The 23,165-nt window shown below is 52.7% G+C and overlaps 1 protein-coding gene across 2 annotated transcripts in view; it reads left to right on the top strand.

The window, feature by feature from the left end:
- Nucleotides 1–418: 418 nt before the first annotated feature.
- ANXA6 (annexin A6) overlaps nt 419–23,165 on the top strand; it is a 47,996-nt gene continuing 25,249 nt past the window's right edge. For both annotated transcript variants that reach the window (XM_047729808.1, XM_047729807.1), the window contains exons 1-10: nt 419–573; nt 11,504–11,547; nt 16,180–16,270; nt 16,956–17,050; nt 17,563–17,676; nt 18,625–18,715; nt 19,609–19,688; nt 21,498–21,554; nt 22,387–22,480; nt 22,906–23,001. In XM_047729808.1, coding sequence (XP_047585764.1) covers nt 11,530–11,547; nt 16,180–16,270; nt 16,956–17,050; nt 17,563–17,676; nt 18,625–18,715; nt 19,609–19,688; nt 21,498–21,554; nt 22,387–22,480; nt 22,906–23,001 — 736 coding nt within the window. In that variant the 5' untranslated portion in view covers nt 419–573; nt 11,504–11,529. The remainder of the gene's footprint in view (nt 574–11,503; nt 11,548–16,179; nt 16,271–16,955; nt 17,051–17,562; nt 17,677–18,624; nt 18,716–19,608; nt 19,689–21,497; nt 21,555–22,386; nt 22,481–22,905; nt 23,002–23,165) is intronic.

Here is a 23,165-nt window from a genome sequence, read left to right as displayed (position 1 = left end):
CCGTGTCACATTGGTCAAATAATTGGACGTCTCTGGGCTCTCCCGCTCCCCAAAGTGGGTAAGTAATGTCACCAGCCTGGCTGGGCTATTGAGGAATGAAATCGATCAGGCAGATAAAGTGCTTGGCCTCAATTTTGTCGCCTCGATGTTGTTTCTCAACGAAGTTCTGGCGACTGGTTGGAATTTGGGGGGAAATGTCCAGATCAGGGAATTGGAAGCTGTGACTTCTCGCCCTGAGTGGCCGTGTGACCTTGGCCAAATCCCCCCATATTCTCTAGATCTCGGCCGGGGTCTGAGCACTGCCCTAGGTTCTCCTGGCTAGGCCCTTCTTGGCCCGTGACATTCTAAGTTCCAGGAGCGAATGAACTTGGGGGGTGGGGATGGAGGAGGGAAGGCGGGGCGAGTCGGATTGGCCTCGGCGCGCCACGTGTCCCGCTGGGGAGCCGCCCGCTGTCCTCCGGGTCGGCCCCGCGCTGCGGCTGCTGCTACCGCTGGGCTAACGGGCTCCCACTCTGCGAGCTCCTCGTCTGCGCCCGCGTCTGCCGGTTCGCTACAGGAAGCCTCCGCCGCGCGGTGAGTGGGTTGAGGCGGGAGAGGGGACCGCATCAGGGGACCCTCCTCCTTCCTGGGGGCTGCAGCGAACGCGGGGACCAGCGATAAACGCCCAGTCATCGCTGACCTGTGCCTCCCGCGGGACTCCGGGCTGGGGCGCAGGCAGGTGGCCGGCGCAGGCAGGTGGGGGGCCGCAGGGGCAGGAACCCGAGAGGATCGCAGGCTGCATGTGTCTGGGGGAGCGCAGTGGAACCTATCTAGGGCGGCGGGAGCTGAAAAGAAAGCCGGGGGGGGGATGGGAGGGGAACCAGGAAGGGGAGTGGAAGGGAGGGCACGGGGGTTGGGGGGACGGGGCGGCCTCTGGCGCGGGTGTGGTCCAGGGGCCGGGGGCGCTCGGGCGGAGGCAGCGCTGGATGCTGGCCGCGCTTTGGCTGGGGTGGGAGGCTGGAGAGACTTCGAAGACCTGGGTTTGGGGGCAACAGGACTAGTGCGGGGCGGGGGGGGGGATGGGGGCGGGTCTAAGGACCGCAGGGAAGGGTGTGGCTGAGGCCTAAGACTGAGGCTGCAGGGAGAGGCAGACCCTCCACAGCCCTCGCGAAGTGGCTTGTATGTGTTGAGAGGAGGGCTCTCGGAGTGCAGACCCTTGGGGGACTGGCTTGTTCACACCCCAGGAGCCCTCCTCTCCCTTTTGGACCACTGCGGGCCTGAAGGGGGCCTGAAGGGGACTCGCAGCTGGGCGCTCAGGGCATATGCCCCACCCTTTGTCCCCGCTCCCCGGAAGCCCAGTTTAGGCCTTCCCGAAGCTTAGGTCTTCAGATAACTCCCAAAATACCAGCAATGGACTGAAATGCCCCGAATCCCATCCCAGCTCCTCCATCGACCTGCAGCATGACCTTGAATCAGTAGTTTCCCCTCTCCCAGTCTCAGCTTATTCCAAACCCAGCCCCTCTCCGTGGAAATGATGGCTGTCGTTAACATTGATTTACTTGTCAGCTGCAAGGAATGATTACAGATTTGGGAAGTCTTCATTACAGACTTGCGAAGCCTGGGCTACGCTGGTAGGCCCTGTAAGGGGAGCGGAGGGGTCCTTTGGGAAGAGAATCCAGCCTCTGCTTCCTTCCTACCCCTCCTTTTCTCTAAAGCCCCGCGGGTGGGTCTTCTGTGACTATTCCAAATTTGGACATATGGCTCCCGGGTTGGCCAAAGGACTCGGGTTTCCTCAGCCTGCCATTTTTTTCACTCACTTCCCCCTCCTGCCGCACCCAAAGCACACCTGAAATTGCTGACCCCACTGACCCAGAAGGGATATCCTGCCCTGCTTTGCCCTTCCAGGTGAATGACCCTTCCAGCTGCAGCTCCCACAGACCGTGCCCTTCTAGCTGGCAGGCCCTGTGCCATGCAAAAGGGCACTGGCCTGCAAGTCCTTGGAAAGCAGGGTTATCGTTCCCGGTGCTGGAGGGGTCCTGGGGCAAGGTTCTTCCCTGCCTGGACCATGGTTAACCATCTGTATAGCAAAGGCTGCTGAACTGCCTGCCACTTCCAGCGCTGGCATTCTAGGATTCAACTGTTCTAAGACCTAGGATTCTGGGAGTTGGGTGGGGCTGGGGAGGGAGGCCGAGGCCTGCATCCCCCACTGCAGCTGTGACAGTCACTCATCCATCTTCCTCTGCCTTCCACCCTTTGTTCCCAAAGCACTGGCTGCTTGGATTCAGAAACTATTTGTGGTTTCTGGGTAAGGGCAATAGCTCTTGCTGGGGCAGAATGTGGATACCAGCGTGCAGAGGAGGGGGTTGTCCTGGGGAAGGGTGGGACCTCACCTGTGGGAGCAGACCCTGGGAAGGGGTGGGAGAGGCTCTGCAGAGTTGGGGAGCTGCCAGCATCTGGAGCATCTGCATTGCAGCACCTAGCAGGAGCCTTGGGCCACCTGGCTCCAACCCCCCTGCCCGGCCGGGCGTGGGTGGGTGGGCACACCCACCCCCTCTAGGCCTTGGTTCCTTCCTCCCTAGAGGGGCAAGAGATGTGCCAGGGCACAGCTGGTAAAATGGGTTGGAGTTGCATGACTCCCCATGTTGCATTATTCTAGGATTTTCTGGGGAGGCCCAGGGGTATCACTTAGCCTCACCCCACCCAGCTTCTCCAAGATACTTCCTGGGTGGGGACAAAGTGCAGGATGTGGATGTGGTCTGTACCCTGATTTCTGAGCATGCAAGTCCGAGTCTTCTCTGCACCCCTGCCACCCCCACCACGGAGGAGAGGAAGTCTGGGGGGAGGGGGGCGAGTCCTCTATGCTTATAAACTTCTTGGCTTGGAATCCTGCCGCACTGCATTTCCTTTCTGCCTGGGATTGAGAAGCTCCCACAGAGACTGGTTGGGGAGGAATGACTGTCTTTGGGTTTTTTGAACCTCAGATAACCCATCTGTAGAAAAGAGGATGAGGCTGGTCCCCACGTCGTGAGATTGTAAGATGGCAGATGTGAGAGTGCCTTGTGAACTGCAGAGTGCAGGGCACCGAGAAGCAAGTGTTGCTTTTGTCATCTCGGAAGGGTGTGGTGCTTGAGAAGGCAGGTGACCTGAGCCTCGGGTTCCTCATCTGTAAAATGGGTGTCCTGGGACCTCTTAAGATATAATTAAATCATAACGTCCGTTATTTACTGAACCTTACAACTTGCCAGGCTGAACCCTTGATAGATTGGACGCTGCTGCCGCACCCATTTTGCAGATGTGGAAAGTCAGCCCTCTGAAGTTTAGGGGAGAAATACTACTAAATGCACGTGTGTTTCCCATGCGTCATGGCCAATTCCTCAGCTCTAGGTGTGTCTTCTTTTCATCCTCACCACGACTCCTCTGAGACAGGTGCTATTTTTATCTTGTTTTACATATGAGACTCATTACTTGCCCGAGGCCACACAGCTCCTGAAGAGTGGGTCAGGCTTCAGTCCCAGGAGGGGGCGCTCCAGCCCCTGTCCTGTTAGACACTACAGTTCTCTGTCTCTCACAAAAGTCACCGGAACTGGGATTCAAACCCTGGGCCCATCTACTTCCAAGCCTGGGGCAGCCTGATGATCTAACTGGGGCCTTGCCCAGCCCTGAGATCAATGCTTCTGGGTCAGGAGCGGGAAAGATACTGCTCTCTAAGAAACCCGAGTGTCTCGAGCTGGAGGGGGTGTGCCCAGGCTTAGGGCCAGGAATGGCTTTTACCCGGGCTTCATCAGAAGCTAGCTCCCCAAGGCCAGTGGGGCTGGGGGAGGAGCCATCAGGAAAGGGGGAGGGGAAGGATCCCCATCTTATAGGGCTGGGGCCTCTGAAGTCCAGTGCACACATCCTGGGAGGGACTAAGATCATTTTCTGGGGTACAGGAAGAAATTATTAGGCCTCTTACTACATATGCTTTTAATCTCATGCTTATAAAATATATTTTTATCATGACGAATACTCACTATTTTTAATTTGGTTACTGGTGGCACATAGGATCAAAAAGATGACAGATTACAGCAGCAGATTGCCAGCTTTGTGTGGGTGGAAGACTCAGCTGTCTCATTTTTTTTTTTTTTTAATTTTTTTATTTTTTCAGCATAACAGCACCCAGTGCTCCATGCAATCTGTGCCCTCCACAATACCCACCACCTGGTGCCCCAACCTCCCACCCCCCACCCCTTCAAAATTCCCAGATCGTTTTTCAGAGTCCATAGTCTCTCATGGTTCACCTCCCCTTCCAATTTCCCTCAACTCCCCTCTCCATCTCCCCTTGTCCTCCATGCTATTTGTTATGCTCCACAAATAAGTGAAACCATATGATAATTGACTCTCTCTGCTTGACTTATTTCACTCAGCATAATCTCTTCCAGTCCCGTCCATGTTGCTACAAAACTTGGGTATTCATCCTTTCTTTCTTTCTTTCTTTCTTTTTTTTTTTTTTTTTTACAGCTTTATAAACATATATTTTTATCCCCAGGGGTACAGGTATGCGAATCGCCAGGTTTACACACTTCACAACCATAGCACATACCCTCCCCAATATCCATAACCCCACGCCCTCTCCCAACCCCCTCCCCCCATCAACCCTCAGTTTGTTTTGTGAGATTAAGAGTCACTTATGGTTTGTCTCCCTCCCAATCCCATCTTGTTTCATTTACTCTTCTCCTACCCCCTCAACCCCCCATGTTTCATCTCCTCTCCCTCATATCAGGGAGATCATATGATAGTTGTCTTTCTCCGATTGACTTATTTCGCTAAGCATGATACCCTCTAGTTCCATCCACGTCGTCGCAAATGGCAAGATTTCATTTCTTTTGATGGCTGCATAGTATTCCATTGTGTATATATACCATCAGCTGTCTCATTTTTTATTCTATCCCCATCTCCTATCAATGGACATACTCAGTAAGGATTTTGTTGAAAATTGAGCTCCTGCTTAATCACTAATTTTCTTTACCACATTGGGTAAATTGTAATTAACCCTCAAGTCATTGCCTCTCCTGGCTATAGAATGAGGAATAAAGCACAGTTTGAAGACCCCTAGGCTAGATGTCCTTTTATTGTGTGATTTTTTTCCCCCACGGGGCTCACTAAAGGAGCATTAAAACAACTCAGTGCATTTCACCCAACAATCCTTATGAGCCACACCCTGTGGTAAGGGGTGCAGCAAAGAAGCAGACACAGTAATCTTTAAGAAACAGTAAAGTCGGGCACCTGGGTAGCTCAGTGGGTTAAAGCCTCTGCCTTCGGCTCAGGTCATGATCTCAGGGTCCTGGGATCAAGCCCCGCATCGTATCAGTATCATAGCATCATCGGGCTCTCCACTCAGCAGGGAGCCTGCTTCCCCCTCTCTCTCTGGCTGCCTCTCTGCCTACTTGTGATCTCTGTCAAATAAATAAATAAAAGCTTTAAAAAAAAAAAGAAAGAAATAGTAAAGTCATGATTCAGAAGATAGAAAAGTGATCACGTGGCGAAGATTTTATTCTAGTCACTGACTAATGACTGGACAGGAAGATGTTCTGACCAGCTTGAAAGAGGATCAGTGGACACTTTTATTAAAAGGAATGTACAATGGAGGCAAACTGGTTTTTCTGGTGGAAGGGGAGGGAGATTAACTGGACCTTCACCAAATAGAACACTGTGAGCCTGCCTGTAAGAATTATTTTGCATTACCATCATTTACCTACAAATTACTGAGCTGTAAAATTGCTCAGACTGAAATCATAACCTGGAGAGGTTGAAGTAGAGATTTTTTTCCTAGAATACTTTGGAGGCAGGCAGCCTCCATCTACTCAAGGAATGATTAAATCCACAATGGTTGAATCCAAGCCAGTCAAAAGTAGGTGGTTTCTGAGTGTTCTGGGGGTTCAAAGGAGAGAGAAATCCCTTTTGGCTTCCTGGAAGAGTTGAAAGAATCACCTAGGAAAATTTTTAAAAGTTGCCAAAGTCCAGGCCTCACCCCAGAACTGATGAATCAGAATCTCAGGGGGTTGACCTTATGCTTTGGTAAATTGGAAAAACTCCCCAGGTGGGATTCATGAAGCCAGGATTGAAAGCTTGATGCTCGAAGGCTGGATAGGCAATGCTGGTAGAAGAGGTTCTTGGGGGGCACCTGGGTGGCTCAGTGGGTTAAAGCCTCTGCCTTCGGCTCAGGTCAGGGTCTCAGGGTCCTGGGATGGAGCCCCGCATTGGGCTCTCTGCTCAGCAGGGAGCCTGTTTCCCCCCTCTCTCTCTATCTGCCTCTCTGCCTACTTGTGAACTCTCTCCCTCTCTCTAATAAATAAAACCTTTAAAAAAAAAAAAGAGGTTCTTGGCTTGGTTGGGGAGGGAAGGGGTGAAAAGGAAAGAGGGGAAGGCAGATAAATTGGGAAGGATGTCACAGGCCTTCAGTGCTGAGCAGCAAGGGCCTGCATTAGAGGGGTTCACGGGACACCTGGGCAAGCAGTGACACAGCTCAAGTTAGAGTTCCCCGGGCTCCCCTGGGGTACAGAGGTCTGGGGGAGTTTTTGCATGACCTTCCATGTTATTTTTAATTTTTCTCAAATTGCCTTCCTGCACAGTCTGGTTTCACCCCCTTACACTCAGCATCTCCTCCCACCCTAAAAAGCATGCTCTTCCTCCAAAGCATGCACGATACCTTTGGAGGACAGAAGTGCTTCTTCTTAGGGTGGTGTTTCTGTTCTGTCTGATATTCCCTCTCTCCTTCATCTGCTTCATTCTGTGACATCCAGACTCTTGATTGTGCCCACCTATCGGCCTGAACCCCTAACATGTGTCTTTAACTTGATACACGCATCACACATTCAATGGGAAAGGACAAGGTAAAAAAACATTTAGAAAGTTGTAATGTTTTTGTCGTGCACACCAATGTCTCATTGTGCCCAGAATCCCACTAATCACCAGTAACTGGGATGACAGAAGCCACCACATATTTTCTTTTTAATTTTTTTTAAAGATTTTTTTTTTTTTTAATTTGACAGATAGAGATCACAGGTAGGCAGCAAGGCAGGCAGAGAGAGAGAGGAGGAAGCGGGCTCCCTGCCGAGCAGAGAGCCCGATGCGGGGCTGGATCCCAGGACCCTGGAATCATGACCTGAGATGAAGGCAGAGGCTTTAACCCACTGAGCCACCCAGGCGCCCCAGAAGCCACCACATATTAAACATTAAATGTGTTCCTGGACAAACTGAGTATTTTACCTGCATTAGCCCATTGAATTTTCACAGAAAACCTTATGAGATTAGCATTTTCTAGATGAAGAAACCGAGTCGAGAGAAATGACAGAACTTGCCCTAGACTATGAACTAGGAATTTTCTGGAATGTCTGAATTTGAACTCGGGCCAGGACTGCAAAGCCTGCATTCTTTATTATGATGCCATGCTGCCTCCCTTGTAAATGTTTGGGTTTATCATAATAAAAGCTATCATTTCCTGAGCCTTTACTTTGTAATAGGCACTGGACTTAGGGCTCTTCATCTGCTGTTTCATTTATTTCTCAGTGTTTGCGGATAATTTTTATGTGCATTTTGCAGGTGTGGGAACTGAGATTCAGTGAAGGTAATTTACCTAAATCACAAATGGGGGTGGGGGGTGGTGCAGAGCTGTGACTCACAGTAAGGTTCAACCTCAAAGCCCATGCCTCTTGCATGAATTGGCAAGACCCTTCCTCTGTCCAGTTCTTGGTTTCTCTAACTCTTTTTTTTCTTTCTTTCTTTTTTTTTTTTTAAAGACAAGGGAGTGGGGTTTTTTTGGTTTTGTTTTTGTTTAAGATTTCATTTATTTACTTGACAGAGAGAGACAGTGAAAGGGGGAACGCAAGCAGGGGGAGTGAGAGGAGGAAGAAGCAGACCTCCCGCCAAGCAGGGAGCCCGATGTGGGACTCGATACCAGGACCTTGGGATCACGGCCTAGGCTGAAGCACAGATACTGAACGACTGAGCTACCCAGGTTTCCCCATATCTTGCACTTGGCCAGCGGCAAGCCACATGTCCTGCCAGCTCTGATGTTTTCTCTCCCCCAGAGCTTTCCTCCTGGGATCAGTCTGGAGCTCCCAAAGGGAAAGGAAGGAAACATGATTGCTTGTGGGCTAAAGGGCTAAGGCAGGGGCAGGCCATGGTAGCATAAAGCTAGGAGACTCTACCCTAAAATGGATTTCTGGAATGATCAGCCACGATCCAGGAGGATAGCCACGATGAGCCCTCAGAAGAGGTTCAGGGTTCCTTGGAAGAGAGAGGCACAGGTTTAGAGTGGCCATACCTGCCAGTCTTGAGAAGCTATTTCAGCCAGGATGATAAAACTTGCATATTGGATGGGGGGAGGTTTGGGAAAGAACCCTCCTAGGACTGATACCTGAGATTCTGCTGTGAAAATCCGTAGTTGGAATCTATAAAAGCCTTTCTCATCCACTCTGGATTTGCCTGAAGCGATAGTGATATTATCCCCATTTTGTAGATGAAGAAACTGAGGTCCAGAGAGAGAACCTGACTTGTCTGAAGTTACAGACAGATTGGGAACCAGACCTAGGTCTTTTTCTTTGGCCTCTCCCTAATGCCCTTCCTGTTGCAGCCAATGTCCACAGCTGTGTGGGGTCTTTGGACCTGGGGCTCGGAGGCATAGATACTGGCCATGGTCTGGGCCTTGGCAAGTCACTTACCCTCCCTGAGATGTCTTTACCTCACCCAGAAAGTGAGGGGCCTGATGTAGTAGTGGATGCTTAAGAGACCCTGGGATTCTGAAACATTGTACATTAAACGTTTATTCAGCCAATTTGAGAGGTAGAATCTGGGTTGCTCTGGGAGAGAGCAGAGACCCTTGTTAAACCAGGTAAACAGCACCGCTATGATTAGTTCCAGAGTTTTCCCGAGTCCACAGAGCCTACAGAAGTCCCCCTCCCTCCCCCCACACCCCTAAACTGCAGTCTCCACATCTAGTTCTGGAAGAAGCTTGCTTTCTGTGTATACACAAGACTGTACTTACATGAAGCACATATAAACTGCTCTCTGAGCTGAGAATATTTTCCCAAAGACTCAGAGGCCCTTCCTCCAAGCTGTCTCTCCTTGGAAAGGGGCTCTTGTCCAGATGGACCTGGGCTGCAGCCAGCAGCTGAAGTTTCCAGCAACAAGGCCAAAGGAAAACACTTCCAGTGTGGAGGTGCAGGAGATAGGCCTCAGCCCTCCCTGCCCATGGGAGTTCCTGGGCCTCCTTTGGTCCCTGTTGCTGTGCTGGACTTGGGGGTCCCTCACCCGCTGCCCACACTGTGCCCCAGGCAGGGAAAGCCAGAGTTGGCTCCTGGCCAGACCCTGGGGTAGATGTGGTTCCCCATCCCCTGCAGGGGGAGTTTCCACTTTCTGGTGAGAGTTGCACATTTGTACAGAGGGGCCCCTGGTTGTCAGGGAAATAGCAGTGTTTCCTCCAGCTCTGCTGGGGTTGCAGGCAGATCTCTGTCCTCTGCTGTTTCTCCTCAGCCCCACCTCCTGTCTGTCTGCTGACGGCGATATGGGGACTCACCATCAGGCACTGGGGCTACGGGCAAACGCGACAAAGCCGGGTCAGAACTTCCTACCAATACAGTGAATGCCTAGTGTCCTGCGCTCTGCCCTTGGCATAAGTTAATGTCTCATCCTCCAACAGCCCTACAAGGCAGGAAAGGGAACGCCCCAGTTTTGTCCATGAGGTGACCTTGAACTCAGAGATGAGCAATGTGTTCAAGGTCATGAAGCTAATAAGTAACAAAATGTATTTGAATCTAGTTCTGTCCATCTGACTCCAAAACCTGTCTTCTCCCTACTGTGTCGCACCGTCCCCAGCAGGATTATGGGCTGAGGTCAAGAAGGGCCAAGTTCCCCTAAGCCGTTGTTTTTGTTTTTTGTTTTTTGGTAGTGGATATGTGGGGAATGGAAAGCACTGAGCTGAAATGCCACCCTGGTTTTCTTCTAGTTCAACACTTTGTGGGTCTTACTGAATAAGCCGTATAGAGTTCATTATTCTCACTTTTAAAAAGTAATACACAGACATGGTTTAAAAAGATCAAATGGTACAGTCCCAACTGAAATGGAAAGGACTGGCCCGTCTTTCTCCTCTTGTCTCGGGAGAATGGCTTCACTTGCACCTTTGCCTTCCTGCTGGGAGTGCTCACCCGTCTGGGCCCCTTCTCTTCCCGTTTCCAAGCCAGTGACAGCCCTTTCTCCATTTCTTTTTAGGTGTAAAACACTTGTTTATTTCTTCCCTCTAGACCCTGTCTCCCACACCCCCCCTTTTTTTTTAAGATTTTATTTATTTGACAGAGAGAGACCCAGCGAGAGAGGAAACACAAGCAGGGAGACAAGGAGAGGGAAAGCAGGCTTCCCGCTGAGCAGGGAGCCCGAAGTGGGACTTGATCCCAAGACCCAGGATCATTACGTGAGCTGAAGACAGATGCTTAATGACTGAGCCACCCAGGCTTCCCTCCTACATCCCCTTTGAAAGATCATATCTCCTGTTTGTCCTTACAGGGAAGAATCCAGAGCCTTTACCATGGCCTCAGGCACTGGTGCCATGCCCCCATTCCCTGCTGCCCCACTAGCCATCCTGAGTCCCTTGACCACACCCACACCCCAGGTAGCCACGTACCACCCCCCCACCCCCCACCCCCCGCCAGGTAGCCACGTGGTTCGTGATCCTCTGACCACTTGGCCTAGGCTGCTACTCCTTGTCTCTCTCTTCTGACCAAACGTTATCTTTTTCCCTTACTTTTTGCCATTTGTATTTATTATTCTTGCCCATTATAGAGTAAGCTGCAGAAAAGCAGGGTTTTAAAGATCTCTTTTATTGATCGCTCTACCTCAGTGCCAGAGCAGTGCCTAATCAGAGCTGATCCTCAGGAAATGCGCACTGACTTACCCGGAACCGGGAAGCTAGTCCTTCAGATATTTGCAGCAGGTGGCCCAGAGCCCTTGGAGCATTCTCGTCTGCAGAAAGTTAAGCCCAGGCTTCTGGAACCCTTCTTGGTGACTTAAGCATAGAGCATGTGTGGTGCAGATAGCTTGGACTCTGGAATCTGCACTTTGTTGAATTCAGTTTTAAGCTGTGTGACTTTGGGTAAATGCACAACTTCCCTGACTTCCCATCCTCCATTTCCTCCTCTAGGGAAAGGGGAAATCTGATGCTGGGAAAGATCACCGTGAGGATTAAGTGGGACATATGGGAAAGTGCCCTGCATGGCCTGGAAGAGTCATATGCTCAGTGGCCATGCCCTGTCTCCCTCTCAGTTCCCAGTCCCTCTCCCATAATGGTGTGTCTGGACCAGGCCAGTCTCTCCATTGTCTTCAGAAAAATGCATCTAGCCCCAAGGCAGGTCTGGGTGTAATTTAACCTAAAGGGCTGGGGGCAGCTGGAAAGCAGCAGGGGGAGCATACCTTCCCTTGGGAGGTAAGAAGGGTGAGGAAATTGGGGGAAATCATGGAGGGAACCAGATCTCATGGGTCTCTTTCTTCCCCACAGTGTTCCCTGCTGCAGAACCTGAGACCATGGCCAAACCAGCACAGGTAAGGAGCATTTCCCCTCCTGGAGGCTGTGGTCTGCCTTTCCTGGGCTCTTAGAGTCCCTAGGTCTGCTCTGCACATCTCTGGTACCTTCCTCTAGAAAGGAGCAGGACAGGTTCTTAGGCTTTGCTTGCTCTGGTTACAAGTCACACCCTTTTCCGTTGCAAGTGCCCAGTGACCACACACAACATCCTAAGCAGAAGAGATGTGTACTGGCTTACATGACTGACAGCCTAGGGCTTCAGGTTGGGCTGGTTCCAGGGACCCAGTTGATATTGTCAGGATTCTGCCTCTGTGAATTGAACTTCCTCCGTGTGGCTTCCTTTGTGGGTGGTCCTTCCCTGATTGGGACCCCAGCCACCAGCTGCCCCAGGCTTCCATTCTGCTTCCTGGGCATATGGAGGAAACAATATAATTTATTCCCAGTGATTCCAGGGCAAGTCCTAGGTTTTGTTCTCATTGGCTGGTGGTGACCTGGATTTAGGCGGTAGAGTTGGTCCTACCCGAACTGCATGGCCAAGAAGTGGTTCCCCAGCGTGAGAGGGTTCTTTCTGCTTTGGAGCTGGAGGTGTCCCTTGTCACATGCATCTGGGATTAAGTTTCCCTGCTTCGGACACCCCCGTCTTTCATGCTGCAGGACCACTTTGCTAGGCAGTAGAAATGGAGGTGTGGCAGAGCTTTTACTTTTGGGTGTGGCCAGGATCAGGTTCTGTCCTTGCGCAGAGCTGGGTGTCCTTCTGTGCCAGGCTTCACCCGAAACTGACCCCTGTTGGCTTGCATTAGAAAAGGTGATCCGGCTGCTATCATGCTGGGATGGCGAAGGCAGAATGAAACCAAGGGACACCTGACTAGGCCCCTTTTACTCCTCGCTTCAGTCACAGAGCTACTGGCCACGGACATAATAGAAATACTGTGTGATCTTGGGAGAGTTCTTTACCCTCTCTGGGCCTCAGTTTTCATGACTCGTCACCCAGTGAACAAGGGCCTTAAGGATATCGATTCACAATTTTTGAAGAGCACAGTGTCTCACGTGAGCAGGATCGGTACTCAAGAGTCCCCGCTGGGGCCTCCCTATCACCCTCTGAGGAGCGTCCTTTGCACAAGTGGCCTCTCTGACCAGGAGGAGAAAGTGTTAGTGGTTACGGGCAAAGGTCCAAGGCATAGCTTGCTGTTCCCCATTTTCTGTATGTAGTCATACCACAGCTACTTCCTGGGAGGCCTTCAAAGTGCAAGGTTCTGCAAGACCTGAGTGGACAGAGCAGATCCTGGGAGAGCAGAGGGGCCAGGACCCAGGGTGTGGATCTTTGCAATCCTGCTCCAGTGCTCCCGGCCATACTCAGGCCTGGCTGAGCCGTGGTTTCTTGTTGCCACAGACCAGGGGACTGCAGACAGTCTGCAAGCAAGAGTCCCACGGTGGCAGGGCCTTGGGGTTCCCTCATCCCATGAGATGAGCTGGAATCCTGCACACACGGCACTCGTGCCCTTGCAGAAGCTGTAAGGGTGCTCTGTGGGCATGCGGGTGGAGGAAACAGGGAAAAGGGCCTGGAGAGAGCTACTGGGGGAGAATAGGGAGCTCCAGGGGGATGTGCTCCAGGGGGAGGGGATGCAGGAACAGAAGGCCAGAGAGGAGAGGGTGTGTTGTGGGGGAAGGCAACAAAGGTAATTTGGCACGCTGGGAGTACAAGGGTTTGGGCAAGGGAGAAGGTTGCAGAAACAAAGCCAGGGAGTCTGAGCAAGGTCTTCCTTCCGTTCTTGAGCTGAAGTTGGTATCTGTTGCTTCCAATTATGGACACCCCAGTTCTGCATCTTGTGCGCCCTTTCCCAACACACCCCCCCCATTCACACATGCACAGAATAAGCCACTCACTTTTTTCTCTGCTCCAGATCACCCCCCAGTTAGTTCTGCTGTATTAATGGTGCTCTTCTCCCTGTCTTTCCTTCTAGAAGAAGGGAACTGCGGACCCAAAGTTGTGACGAAATAGTGTGGGGTCGGAAAGGTCCTAGACGCATGGCTCTGCGGCATACATGCCACAGGGATGGTCTGGGGTGGAACTTGCTGAGGGCATGAGAACACTGGGGACCGGGCAAAGGGGCAGGCGCTGGTGCCCGGAACTCCAGCCGCTGTGGAGATGAGGCCCCAGTCAGGTGTGGTCACAGCAGCTCTGAGGAGGCATCCTGGCCTGGCAGCCGACTCTCAGGAGAGGCCACAGGCTTCCACTCCCGCAACAGCTGGGATGGGTCCCAAGACCTCAGAGCCCCAGGGCCCAGGCCGCTCACCAGCTGGCAGCAGGACCTGCTGAATATTTCAGGGTGGAAAGTCCCTTCTGTGCTCTCCCTTCCCTGGGGCCATGGTGTCTGAGGCCGGGATCCTGCCTGCGGGAGGAGCACAGGCCATCTAGGTGAGGGGGAGAAGTGGGGACGCAGACTTCATCAGGTTGGCGTGAGGATGACCGATCGTGGGAACCCAGGCCTGGGTGATTTGAGGGCCTGTCTCTGTGCCTCTGAATGTGACCAGTGCTGAGGCCCCCCATGTCCGCCTCTTCTAGTGGCTGTGATCCCGAGGGCCGCTGGGAGAGTTGATTATCCTTATGCAAAGGCACACCTGGGAACCTGGCCTTGCTCCTCACTAAACCGGTCTCAAAGGGAACATTTGGCTCCAGCTCCCTGTCAGTCATTAGACTTCCCTTCCCCCTGGAGGACATGGCCTCATCTTTCAGTGGCAGCCCTGGCCCAGCCGCCCGTTGTGGGAGGGGGGCCGTCTGAGGTAGAGGAGCAGCAGTGATTAGCGGGGAGCTCGGCTGGCTGCTGAGGCCTCGGCCCTTCCACCTTCTCCTCTTCTCATTCCTTCCTGGCAACTTGGAGTCCCACGGTCTTGGCGACCTAGGGTGTCTGCACTGAGCACTGAAGAATCTGGGCGGCCTCCCTGATGTTCTCACCTGCTCTTGACTCCAGGGCTTGACTGTGCTGTTCCCGGCATGAAGCCTTCCCCCTCTCCTTCGGGGCCCCCCGCTGTCACTCGTCCTTTAGGATTCAGTGTAGACTTCCCGGCCAGGAAATCTAATTCATTCTGCTCAGAATATACTCGGTCATTCATCCATCCCTGTGCCTGTCCCTCTGGGAAACATATTCAGTGGGTGCTTGGTTGTGCCAGGCTCTGTGCCGGAGCTGGGAGGCATCCGAGAGCAAGACAGACACTCCTAGGGCTTTCTAAAGGGACTGACTCTTTTCTGGTCTGGGTGTTTGGTCCGCGTTTCTCCTGTGCCCAAGGGTGCGATCGAGTTGCAGGGGACTCGCAGATGGCGGGAAGAGGGCCGTGTCCCTTTCTGGTCACCCGCCCTGTCAGAACTTTAAATAGCAACCCTGCGCCCACGCATGCATACCTCAGAGGAGCAGCAGCTGCAGACATAAACCAGGGAGCAGCCACACGTCTGGCCAGGTCCTTCAGAGTGCGCACCGGGAGACACAGGAGACGGTTGGAGGCTCATCTTTGCGCTTGCTTCTTAGCCCTTTAAGGTGCACTGTATGTGGGCCACCCAGGTCCTTGCCTGGAGCCTTTCCTGGTCCCCTCCCCTAGCCGGAAGCGGCCTCCACTGTTTTCCCAAATCACCCTGCCTCCGTCTTAGGGTATCGATGATGAGTTCTATGCTGATTTGTGTGCTTGCCTCTCTCCTCTGGGTCCAAAGCTCATGAAAGACAGTGGCAGGTCTTCTTTCTTCCTGAATCTTCTGCTCTTTGCATTGGGCCTGGCCCAGGCTGAGCACCCTCTCACTGTGCCACGGGCTCTGGCATCCCCAGCCCTCCTAGCTCTCAGCCCCTCTCTCAACCCCATGCTTCTCTGGGGCCATGTAGCTGACCCACATCTGACTTCTCTGTGAACCAGCCCATTGTGCATTCAGATTCAATGTCTGAGATACTCTGGCCCTGCCTCTCCTCCCTTTCACCCTGAAGACCCAGCCAGCTTGTCCTCAGATGCCAGCTGCCAGCTCAGTTTACTGGGCCCAAGGGGCATTATCTTTTCTTGGCACCGATTCTGAGGGTGGCTCCGGGCTTCCCTTGGGCCATGACCTCACCCTCAGATGCCAGTGGCTGCAAGGTTGCTGGAGCTGGAGAACAGAGGGGACTGGGCCAGAGATCTGGGCTCTGTGGGGCCCTCAGCAAAACGCTTTCCTTCTTTGGGCTCAGTTTCTGTGTTTTTGTGATACAGATAATATTAAGCGCTGCTGCAAGCTGGACTCCCAGTAAAGGAGGCGAAAGGGCTTTGTAGACTATAAAGTGCCATAAAAATATGGGGAGCTCCTGTTACTCTTACAGGGACCATTCCTACCCCTTGCACTCAGCCTGGCTTTCTCCTCCCTCCTGGGTCCTGGGAAGCTTGTACTGTGCTGTGGGCTGGACGGAGCCACCGTCCCACAGGGCAAGGGCACAGTCCTCGGGATGGGCTGTGGCGGGAGGTCCAGGGAGAGCCGTCCCTACCCTTGCCTGGGCTTCCTGTAGTCAGGGCTTAATTTTGGTGGAAGGGAACTCAACCTAGACTTTGCCTATGGCCAGGGCTGAGAGTGTGATCGGGAGGTTGGGGCTGGGAGCCCCATTTAAGGCCAAGGTCAGCGGTTTACCTTCTGCTTTTTCTCTCCCCAGGGTGCCAAGTACCGTGGCTCCATTCATGATTTCCCAGGCTTTGACCCCGGCCAGGATGCTGAGGCCCTGTACACCGCCATGAAGGGCTTTGGTGGGTGCTTGGTCACTAGCGTGGGGGCGTTCCCCCATGGGGGCCCAGCCCAGAGCCCGTCTGGGGGCGAGGGTGGGGGTAAGGTGTGGAGATGGGCTCACTCATTCTTTTGTCTCCTGTTTTTACTATTTTTCATCATTTTCTAATGAAATATTCCAGACCAACCTAAAGGTCTAAGGAATAACAGAAGCTTCCCCTGCAGGCCTGCCACGCAACTTGACAACTGGCCCGTGCTTCCTCATGGAGTTGAAAGCTCCTTGGGAGGTCCCCCGGAAGCTTCAAGCCCTGCCTTCCCCTTGGGGGGAGCTGCTACCCCGAGCTTGGTGCTGATGATTCTCTTTTGTTTTTCTTGTTGTTGAAAGAACCCTATCTTGGGTGTTAAGATGCCTGGGGTTTTCTAAGCCAGGTCTCACTGTGAAAGTTGGAGTGAGTCCTTGCTACTCTCTGGGCCTCATTTTCCTAACAGGTCTGATGAGGGGCCGGATAAGAGGCCCTCTGAGCCCAAATGCTGTGGGTGCTGTGATCCTTCTCAGTCGGGGCTTGACAGGTCTCCATAGATCCTCCCCCACCGACACCCCTGCCTGATGAACAGAGAAGGCTGGTGCTGAGGACGGCAGGGAGCAGTCCTGGTGGGCTTCCTGGAGGCTGGTTGGGGGAGGGTCACAAGTGCCCTCTTGTCTTCCAGGCAGTGACAAGGAGGCCATCCTGGAGCTCATCACTTCTCGGAGCAACAGACAGCGACAGGAGATCTGTCAGAGCTACAAGTCCCTCTATGGCAAGGTAACCATGGCGACCGCAGGGCAGGTGGGGTGGGGCTGTGCGTTCATTCAGGATCTCTCCTGTTATATCCTCATTCAGCCTCCGTGCTAGCCAGGCCCCATTCAGCCACAGATACATCCATGGTATGCTGTGTGCTTGAGCACTGGCTGGGTGCTGGTGCCCGCAGGTGAATGGGACCTGCAAGGTGTGCACCACGTGGACTTCCAAATGGTGGGAGAGACACCCCATAAGCAAGGGAACAAACAGTGCTGGGGGGAGAGGCCTGGTACCATGGGCTTGACTCCTACAACGCCATCTGTTCACTACGTAGTTTTGGGCAATTTCCCTGAAGTCTCTACGCCCATTTCTTAGGGTTGATGAGAGCCCATACCTCCCAGACTGACACTACCATGGTCTTACGTAGCCTGGTGCCTTACAGAGCAGGTGCTCTTTAAATGTAGTTCTTATCCTAAGCGCTCCTCCCCTTCCTCCTGCATCTCCTCCTCCCTCCCCACCCCTGACCCCTGACCCAGGACCTCATTGCTGACTTGAAGTATGAGCTGACGGGAAAGTTTGAACGACTGATTGTGGGTCTCATGAGGCCACTTGCCTATTGTGATGCCAAGGAAATTAAAGACGCCATCTCGGTAAGGAAGCATGGGTCTATGTGTGTGTTGTGAGTGGGGGTGTGATGTGTGGGGCAGATTCTGGTCTCTGCAGCAAGTACTCACAGAGCGCTGCTGTAAGAGGCTCAAACCCTGTCCCAGAGGGGTGCCAAGGTCTCCTCCAGATGGCCAATGTGGGACAGATGTTGGTGGGAGACAGACCTCATAAAGTGGGTCCTTGGCCCAGACCCCAATGCAGCAGCTTCCAGCCCTGAGGAAGCAGGATACAGGGGCATAAAGACAAATTGTGCCCAACACCCCAAGGCCAAGGGCATACTAAAGGAGGGCAAGGAGGGCAGGCCCCAGGTGGCTCAAGAGGCCGTCACAGAAGATGAGAGATCAAGTCGGGCCCAGAAGCCCCGGGGAGGATTTGGTTGATCAGAGTGGGAAGGTCCTTCCAGGCTGAGTAAGAGGTCAGCAGAGGTGGTAGGAGTGTGTTCAGGTCAGGAAGCATGGCTAGCTCTGGTTGAAGGAGAGGGTGGCTCCCTAGCACGTGGGGAGGGAGCAAAGCCCTTCAGTGTACCTGCACTTTATTGTCTGTAAAGTGCCATGAGCTTTGCCCCAGATGACTGTTCAACATGAATTTACTTGCCATATTGGTAAGTTTAGCAACATGAGAGATCGCCTTTTCAAACTCCTTGTGAGTTTGGCAGAGCCACTGGCATCATTTCCATTTCACAGATGAGAAAACGGGGGCCCAGAAAGACGTTTCTTAACAAAAGGTCAAAGCAAGCTGCTGGCAGAGGCAGGACTAGAACCTATGTCTTCTGAGTCTCAGGGCAGCAGCTCCAGTCAGGTGCCCAAGAGCTGTGGTAGGGGCACCCTGAGTGTTGGGAGTGTCATGGCTCTGGCCACTGTAGGAAGCCAACCCATGGTTGCTGGTGGCATCCCATCCCAGCCCTGACTCCGATGTCCCTTCTGTTCTCCCAGGGTATCGGCACCGATGAGAAGTGTCTCATTGAGATCTTGGCTTCTCGGACCAATGAGCAGATCCACCAGCTGGTGGCAGCATACAAAGATGGTGAGATGGGCAGGAGGGGCCATTCAGGACTTAGCTATGAAATGAGGGTAATTCCAAGTGTAGGGACGCTAAGGCTACCCATCCACCATCTTTCCTCTTGCCCTCTGATCTAACTGTCGTTTCTCCTTGTCAGAAATAGCTGCTCTGTGCACTGTTCTAGGTTCTCAGAATATGGTGGTGGGCAGAACCCATGTAGTCCCTGCTTCTTCGAATGTACAGATTGGTGAAGTAACAAGGGATACAGACAATACACAGGTCAACACGATGATAACACATTGTTACACAATGAAGTAACAAGAATCAAACTTTAATTCTGGAGGACCTTCTCCAGAAAAGTGTGTTGGGAGGGAATGAGGAGTCATTTGTGTAAGGAGTAGAGAGAAGATCCTGGCAGGCAGAGGGAATGGCAAGCCCAAAGGCCCTGGGGCAGAAATGAGCCTAGTAGCTAGTGTGAGGCCAGAGTGATAAAGGGCACGGCAGGGTCACACAGGGCCTTGCAGCCCAAGAGAAAGAGGTAATGCTTGATTCCAAGTCTAGCAGGAAGCAGGGGAGCCTGTGATCGGAGAGGGCTTTAAGAGTCACCCTTGTTGCTGTCGATTGGAGAGGGAGGGGGAACAGAAGCAGGGGAAATAGTTAGAAGGCTGTAGCCACTGTCCAGGTAGGTGACCACAGTACCTGGAGTAGGATGGCGCAGGTGTGGATAGAGGAAGTAGACAGGTTCCATCTCAGTGTATCAGGGGTCAGTGCAGAAACCTGTGAGAGTACATGTTGGGTCTTTCCATGACAACCCGGAGCCTGGATGCTGGGATCATACTGTGGGCAACAGGGACCTTTATCCTGGATCCCTTAGGTCTCACAGGGATTGGACTAGAGCTTGTGTTCCTTCCCTGCAGCCTATGAGAGAGACCTGGAGGCTGACATCATTGGTGACACCTCTGGCCACTTCCAGAAGATGCTCGTGGTCCTGCTCCAGGTTGGTCCACATCGGGGTCCTCCCGGAAGTTCCCTACCAGAGTGCGGGGAGAGGGCCGTGGGTACCTTCTGCCTCTTGCCCCAGACAGGGTGGCCTGTGAGGGGTTCCTTGGTGGCTCCTCGGGTATAAAGTCCTCCTCAGCTGTGGCTACTCCCCAACTGCCCATTTATCCTTGAACTTGAGATGTTTTCTCTCTCTCACCTGGGTGTAGAATCCGAGCATGGAGGGGTTTGCTGTGTCGCCCCTGGCTTGTGCAGGCAGGTGACCCACATATCCCTTTGCATACATCTCTGCTCCCATGTGCCCAGGAAAGTCTTCCACTGTGACCTCCATACTCTCTTCACACCCACGCCTCCCCCTCCTCTCCAGGCCTCCCTCCCGCCATTGCTTCCCCAGCCACGGCTGCCACGGCTGCCACGGCTGGCACGTCCATGAGTCACCTGCAGGGATGTGGCATTTCTGGGGCTGCCTGCACTGCGTCTCCCACAGCCAAGCCCTGTGGCTCCTCCCTCCCATTCCCAGAGACATAAGAAGGACCATGAAGTCAGGGCTGCAGACAGGTTTCCATCTGCCAAGCTGGTTTTTTTTCTCCTTGGTTTTCCTGCACAGTGTTTTTTTTTTAATATTTGAGTTAGTTGCTAACATTTAAAAATGGGGAGTTTTTGCTCAAAAGCCAGATTTCTCCATCCTTTAGAATAATGGAAAGTTCTGGCACCAGCAGGCCTGCATTTTGTATGGCTGCAGGGGGCTGGAAAACATGACCCACCCCGCTGCCTCCCCTTCACCTGTCCGGCTCCCCGGAAATTCTCGCACTGAGCAGTTTCAAGCCCAGGGCCGAGGACCATGCTTGTGGGAAGCTTTATATAGAAATTAAAACACTTCTCTGTTTCTTTCACTTCCTCTGCTCCCATACACAGTTGACCCCAGCTGCTACCAGGTCGTTTTCTCCATTGCCATAGCAACCATATCCCAGAGTAAGCAGCTGGGGGATTACCGGAAACAGCAGGAATGGGCAAGTGTGACCTTTGCCCCCAAGTTCAAAGCCATTTGTTCTGGAGAGTTCCAGCTCCTTCTCAACATCTAACACCAAGTGGGCAGTGCCACAGCATGGATTGTGAATGTGCGGGCTCTGTCTTCTGAAGCTGTGTCCCCAGGAGAGCCTGGGGCTTTGAGATCCTGAGATTCATAGTCCAGAGGAGGAGGAGAGAAGCCTAGGCCTGACCCACGCCCATGGAGGCTCGATGCCCACTTGGGCTGGCCCCACCCCCTGCGAGTTCCTTTGTTGGATGGGGCACAGAGCCTGGGCGGAGCAGCAGAAACACCAATAGCATTGGGTATCTTCACTGCTTGTGAGCTCGGATCTCAGGGCCCAAGTCTCAGATCCTCCCTGCTGAGTTTTCTGGGTCAAGGTCTGTGAGCCCCCAGTAGAACGCCGGTGTGCAGTCTTTTTAGCCCTGTAGTATCATTTTCCACGGGCATCATGAGCCACACCAGGACCTGTATGGGGTCCTGTTCTCAGTACAGGCTCTGGCTGGCTCTGGGATGGGGCACCTAGAGGGACCTTGGTCATTCTCAGGACTCCCCTCTTTGGTCTCAACTCCGAGGATGAAGGGAAAAGCCAACAAACCCTATGATTCCCCCACAAAATAGATGCTTCGGTCTTGATGCAGTGGCAGCTGAAGTCACTGCTCCAAGACCCACCTGGGCCACCACACTTTCTCTACTGTCCTGGTCTCCCCCTGGTATCCACACCACTCCCATCTCCCTGGCCGTGGTATGTGAACCCCGTGTCCCTGTGTTTCTGCCCAGGGAACCAGGGAGGAGGATGATGTTGTGAGCGAGGACTTGGTACAGCAGGACGTCCAGGTAAACCAGCACTGAGCAGGGGCTCTTGGGGCACAGCAAGGGAACCCTGAGAGCTAGTTGCTTGGGGATCGGGGGAAGGGCTGGGGACCGAGTAATTTGCATCAAATACCAGGAATAACTGACTCATGGCCGGCGTTTTATAAGGTGCTTTGTTGAAGAAAGGACTTAAATTGTCTTTCAAAGGTACGCGACATATGTAAAGTTGGTGAGATATATTTTGGGGCTTTTGTCATTTGTTCCTTTATTCATTCAGTTAACTAATATGTGTTGAATACCTACTATGTGCCGGGCACTCTGCCAAGCACTGGGGGATCACTACTGATTAAAATCAGACAGTACCAGGAGAGAAAGGCATATATTAATCATACAAACACTGTCTCTAGGGATATAGCATTACGTTCAAGGTGTTTTGAGCCCCACTGTGTGCCTGCAACACTGCAAGGGTAGATACAGAGAATGCTAAGACATAGTCCCTGTCTGAGGAGCCCATGCCATAGTGGGAAGATAGGCTTATGAAGAAGTTGTTATAATATACAGTGGAGCAAAGCAATAGAGAAGTAGAAAACTATGGGAGCCTAGAAGAGGGAAGGAGGGGAAGAAAGAGAACTCCACCTTGGGGACATCAGGAAGTGCTTCAAGAACAAATGGGACATTTAATCTGGGCCTTGAAAGTTGAGTCGGAGTTTCCCCAGAAAGAAAGGAGGGTATACAAGTGTATGCAAAGGTCCTGAGGCTACCAGTTACTCGTATGTTCAGGGATCCAGCAGCAGTTGATTCGCTTGACCAGCAAGTTCTGTGTCCTTTCCATGAAGTCCTTCCTCTTCCCCTTCAGGACCTGTACGAGGCAGGAGAACTGAAATGGGGAACAGATGAAGCCCAGTTCATTTACATTTTGGGAAATCGCAGCAAGCAGCATCTTCGGTTGGGTAAGTTCCAGAGAACAAGGACCTACAGCTGCTCCCCTGGGGTTGTGCCAAGGATTCCTTTCTTTTTTCCTTTGCTACTCATAGAGCAGGATAGTTACTTCACCTACAATGCAAGTACTAGTCCTGATTTTATTAGATGGTGGTTTGTGTAGTCGCTCAGCAAAGTCATTGACAGGATGCTCAACCTTCTCAGCTGAGTACCAGTCCAGTCTTCCTGTTGGAGTGTGAGGTACACATAAGTCCCTCACGTCATACACGGCCTAGCTGCATGGTGGCTGGTGGTGTGCTTGACCTCCCTGCTGGCCAGCTCCTCAAAGACCAGCCCTGCCTTCATGGAGGGCACTCTGGTCCTGGCCTCCCCTTCTGAGGTCCTGGCTTCTCCTGCCTTCTGGGGCACTCTCAACACCCCTGTCTCTCTGATTCAGTGTTTGATGAGTATCTGAAGACCACTGGGAAGCCAATCGAAGCCAGCATCCGAGGAGAGCTGTCTGGGGACTTCGAGAAGCTAATGCTGGCTGTGGGTATGTCCTGACCTTGCATTCCCAGGGGCTTTGGGGGATTCTGGGATTCTGGCCCAGGAACAAGAGGCCAAGAATGGAGAAGAGGGATTATATGATCTGGAGGCAGGAAGGAGAAAATCGGGCGGGCAGTGAATTCTGCGGGTTGGCCAAGGCCACATGAAGTC

Source organism: Lutra lutra, chromosome 5 (genome assembly GCF_902655055.1).
Source record: "Lutra lutra chromosome 5, mLutLut1.2, whole genome shotgun sequence".
Classification (NCBI taxonomy): domain Eukaryota; kingdom Metazoa; phylum Chordata; class Mammalia; order Carnivora; family Mustelidae; genus Lutra; species Lutra lutra.
The sequence above is the reverse complement of the archived record's forward strand: the minus strand, read 5'-3'. Positions and strand labels throughout refer to the sequence as shown.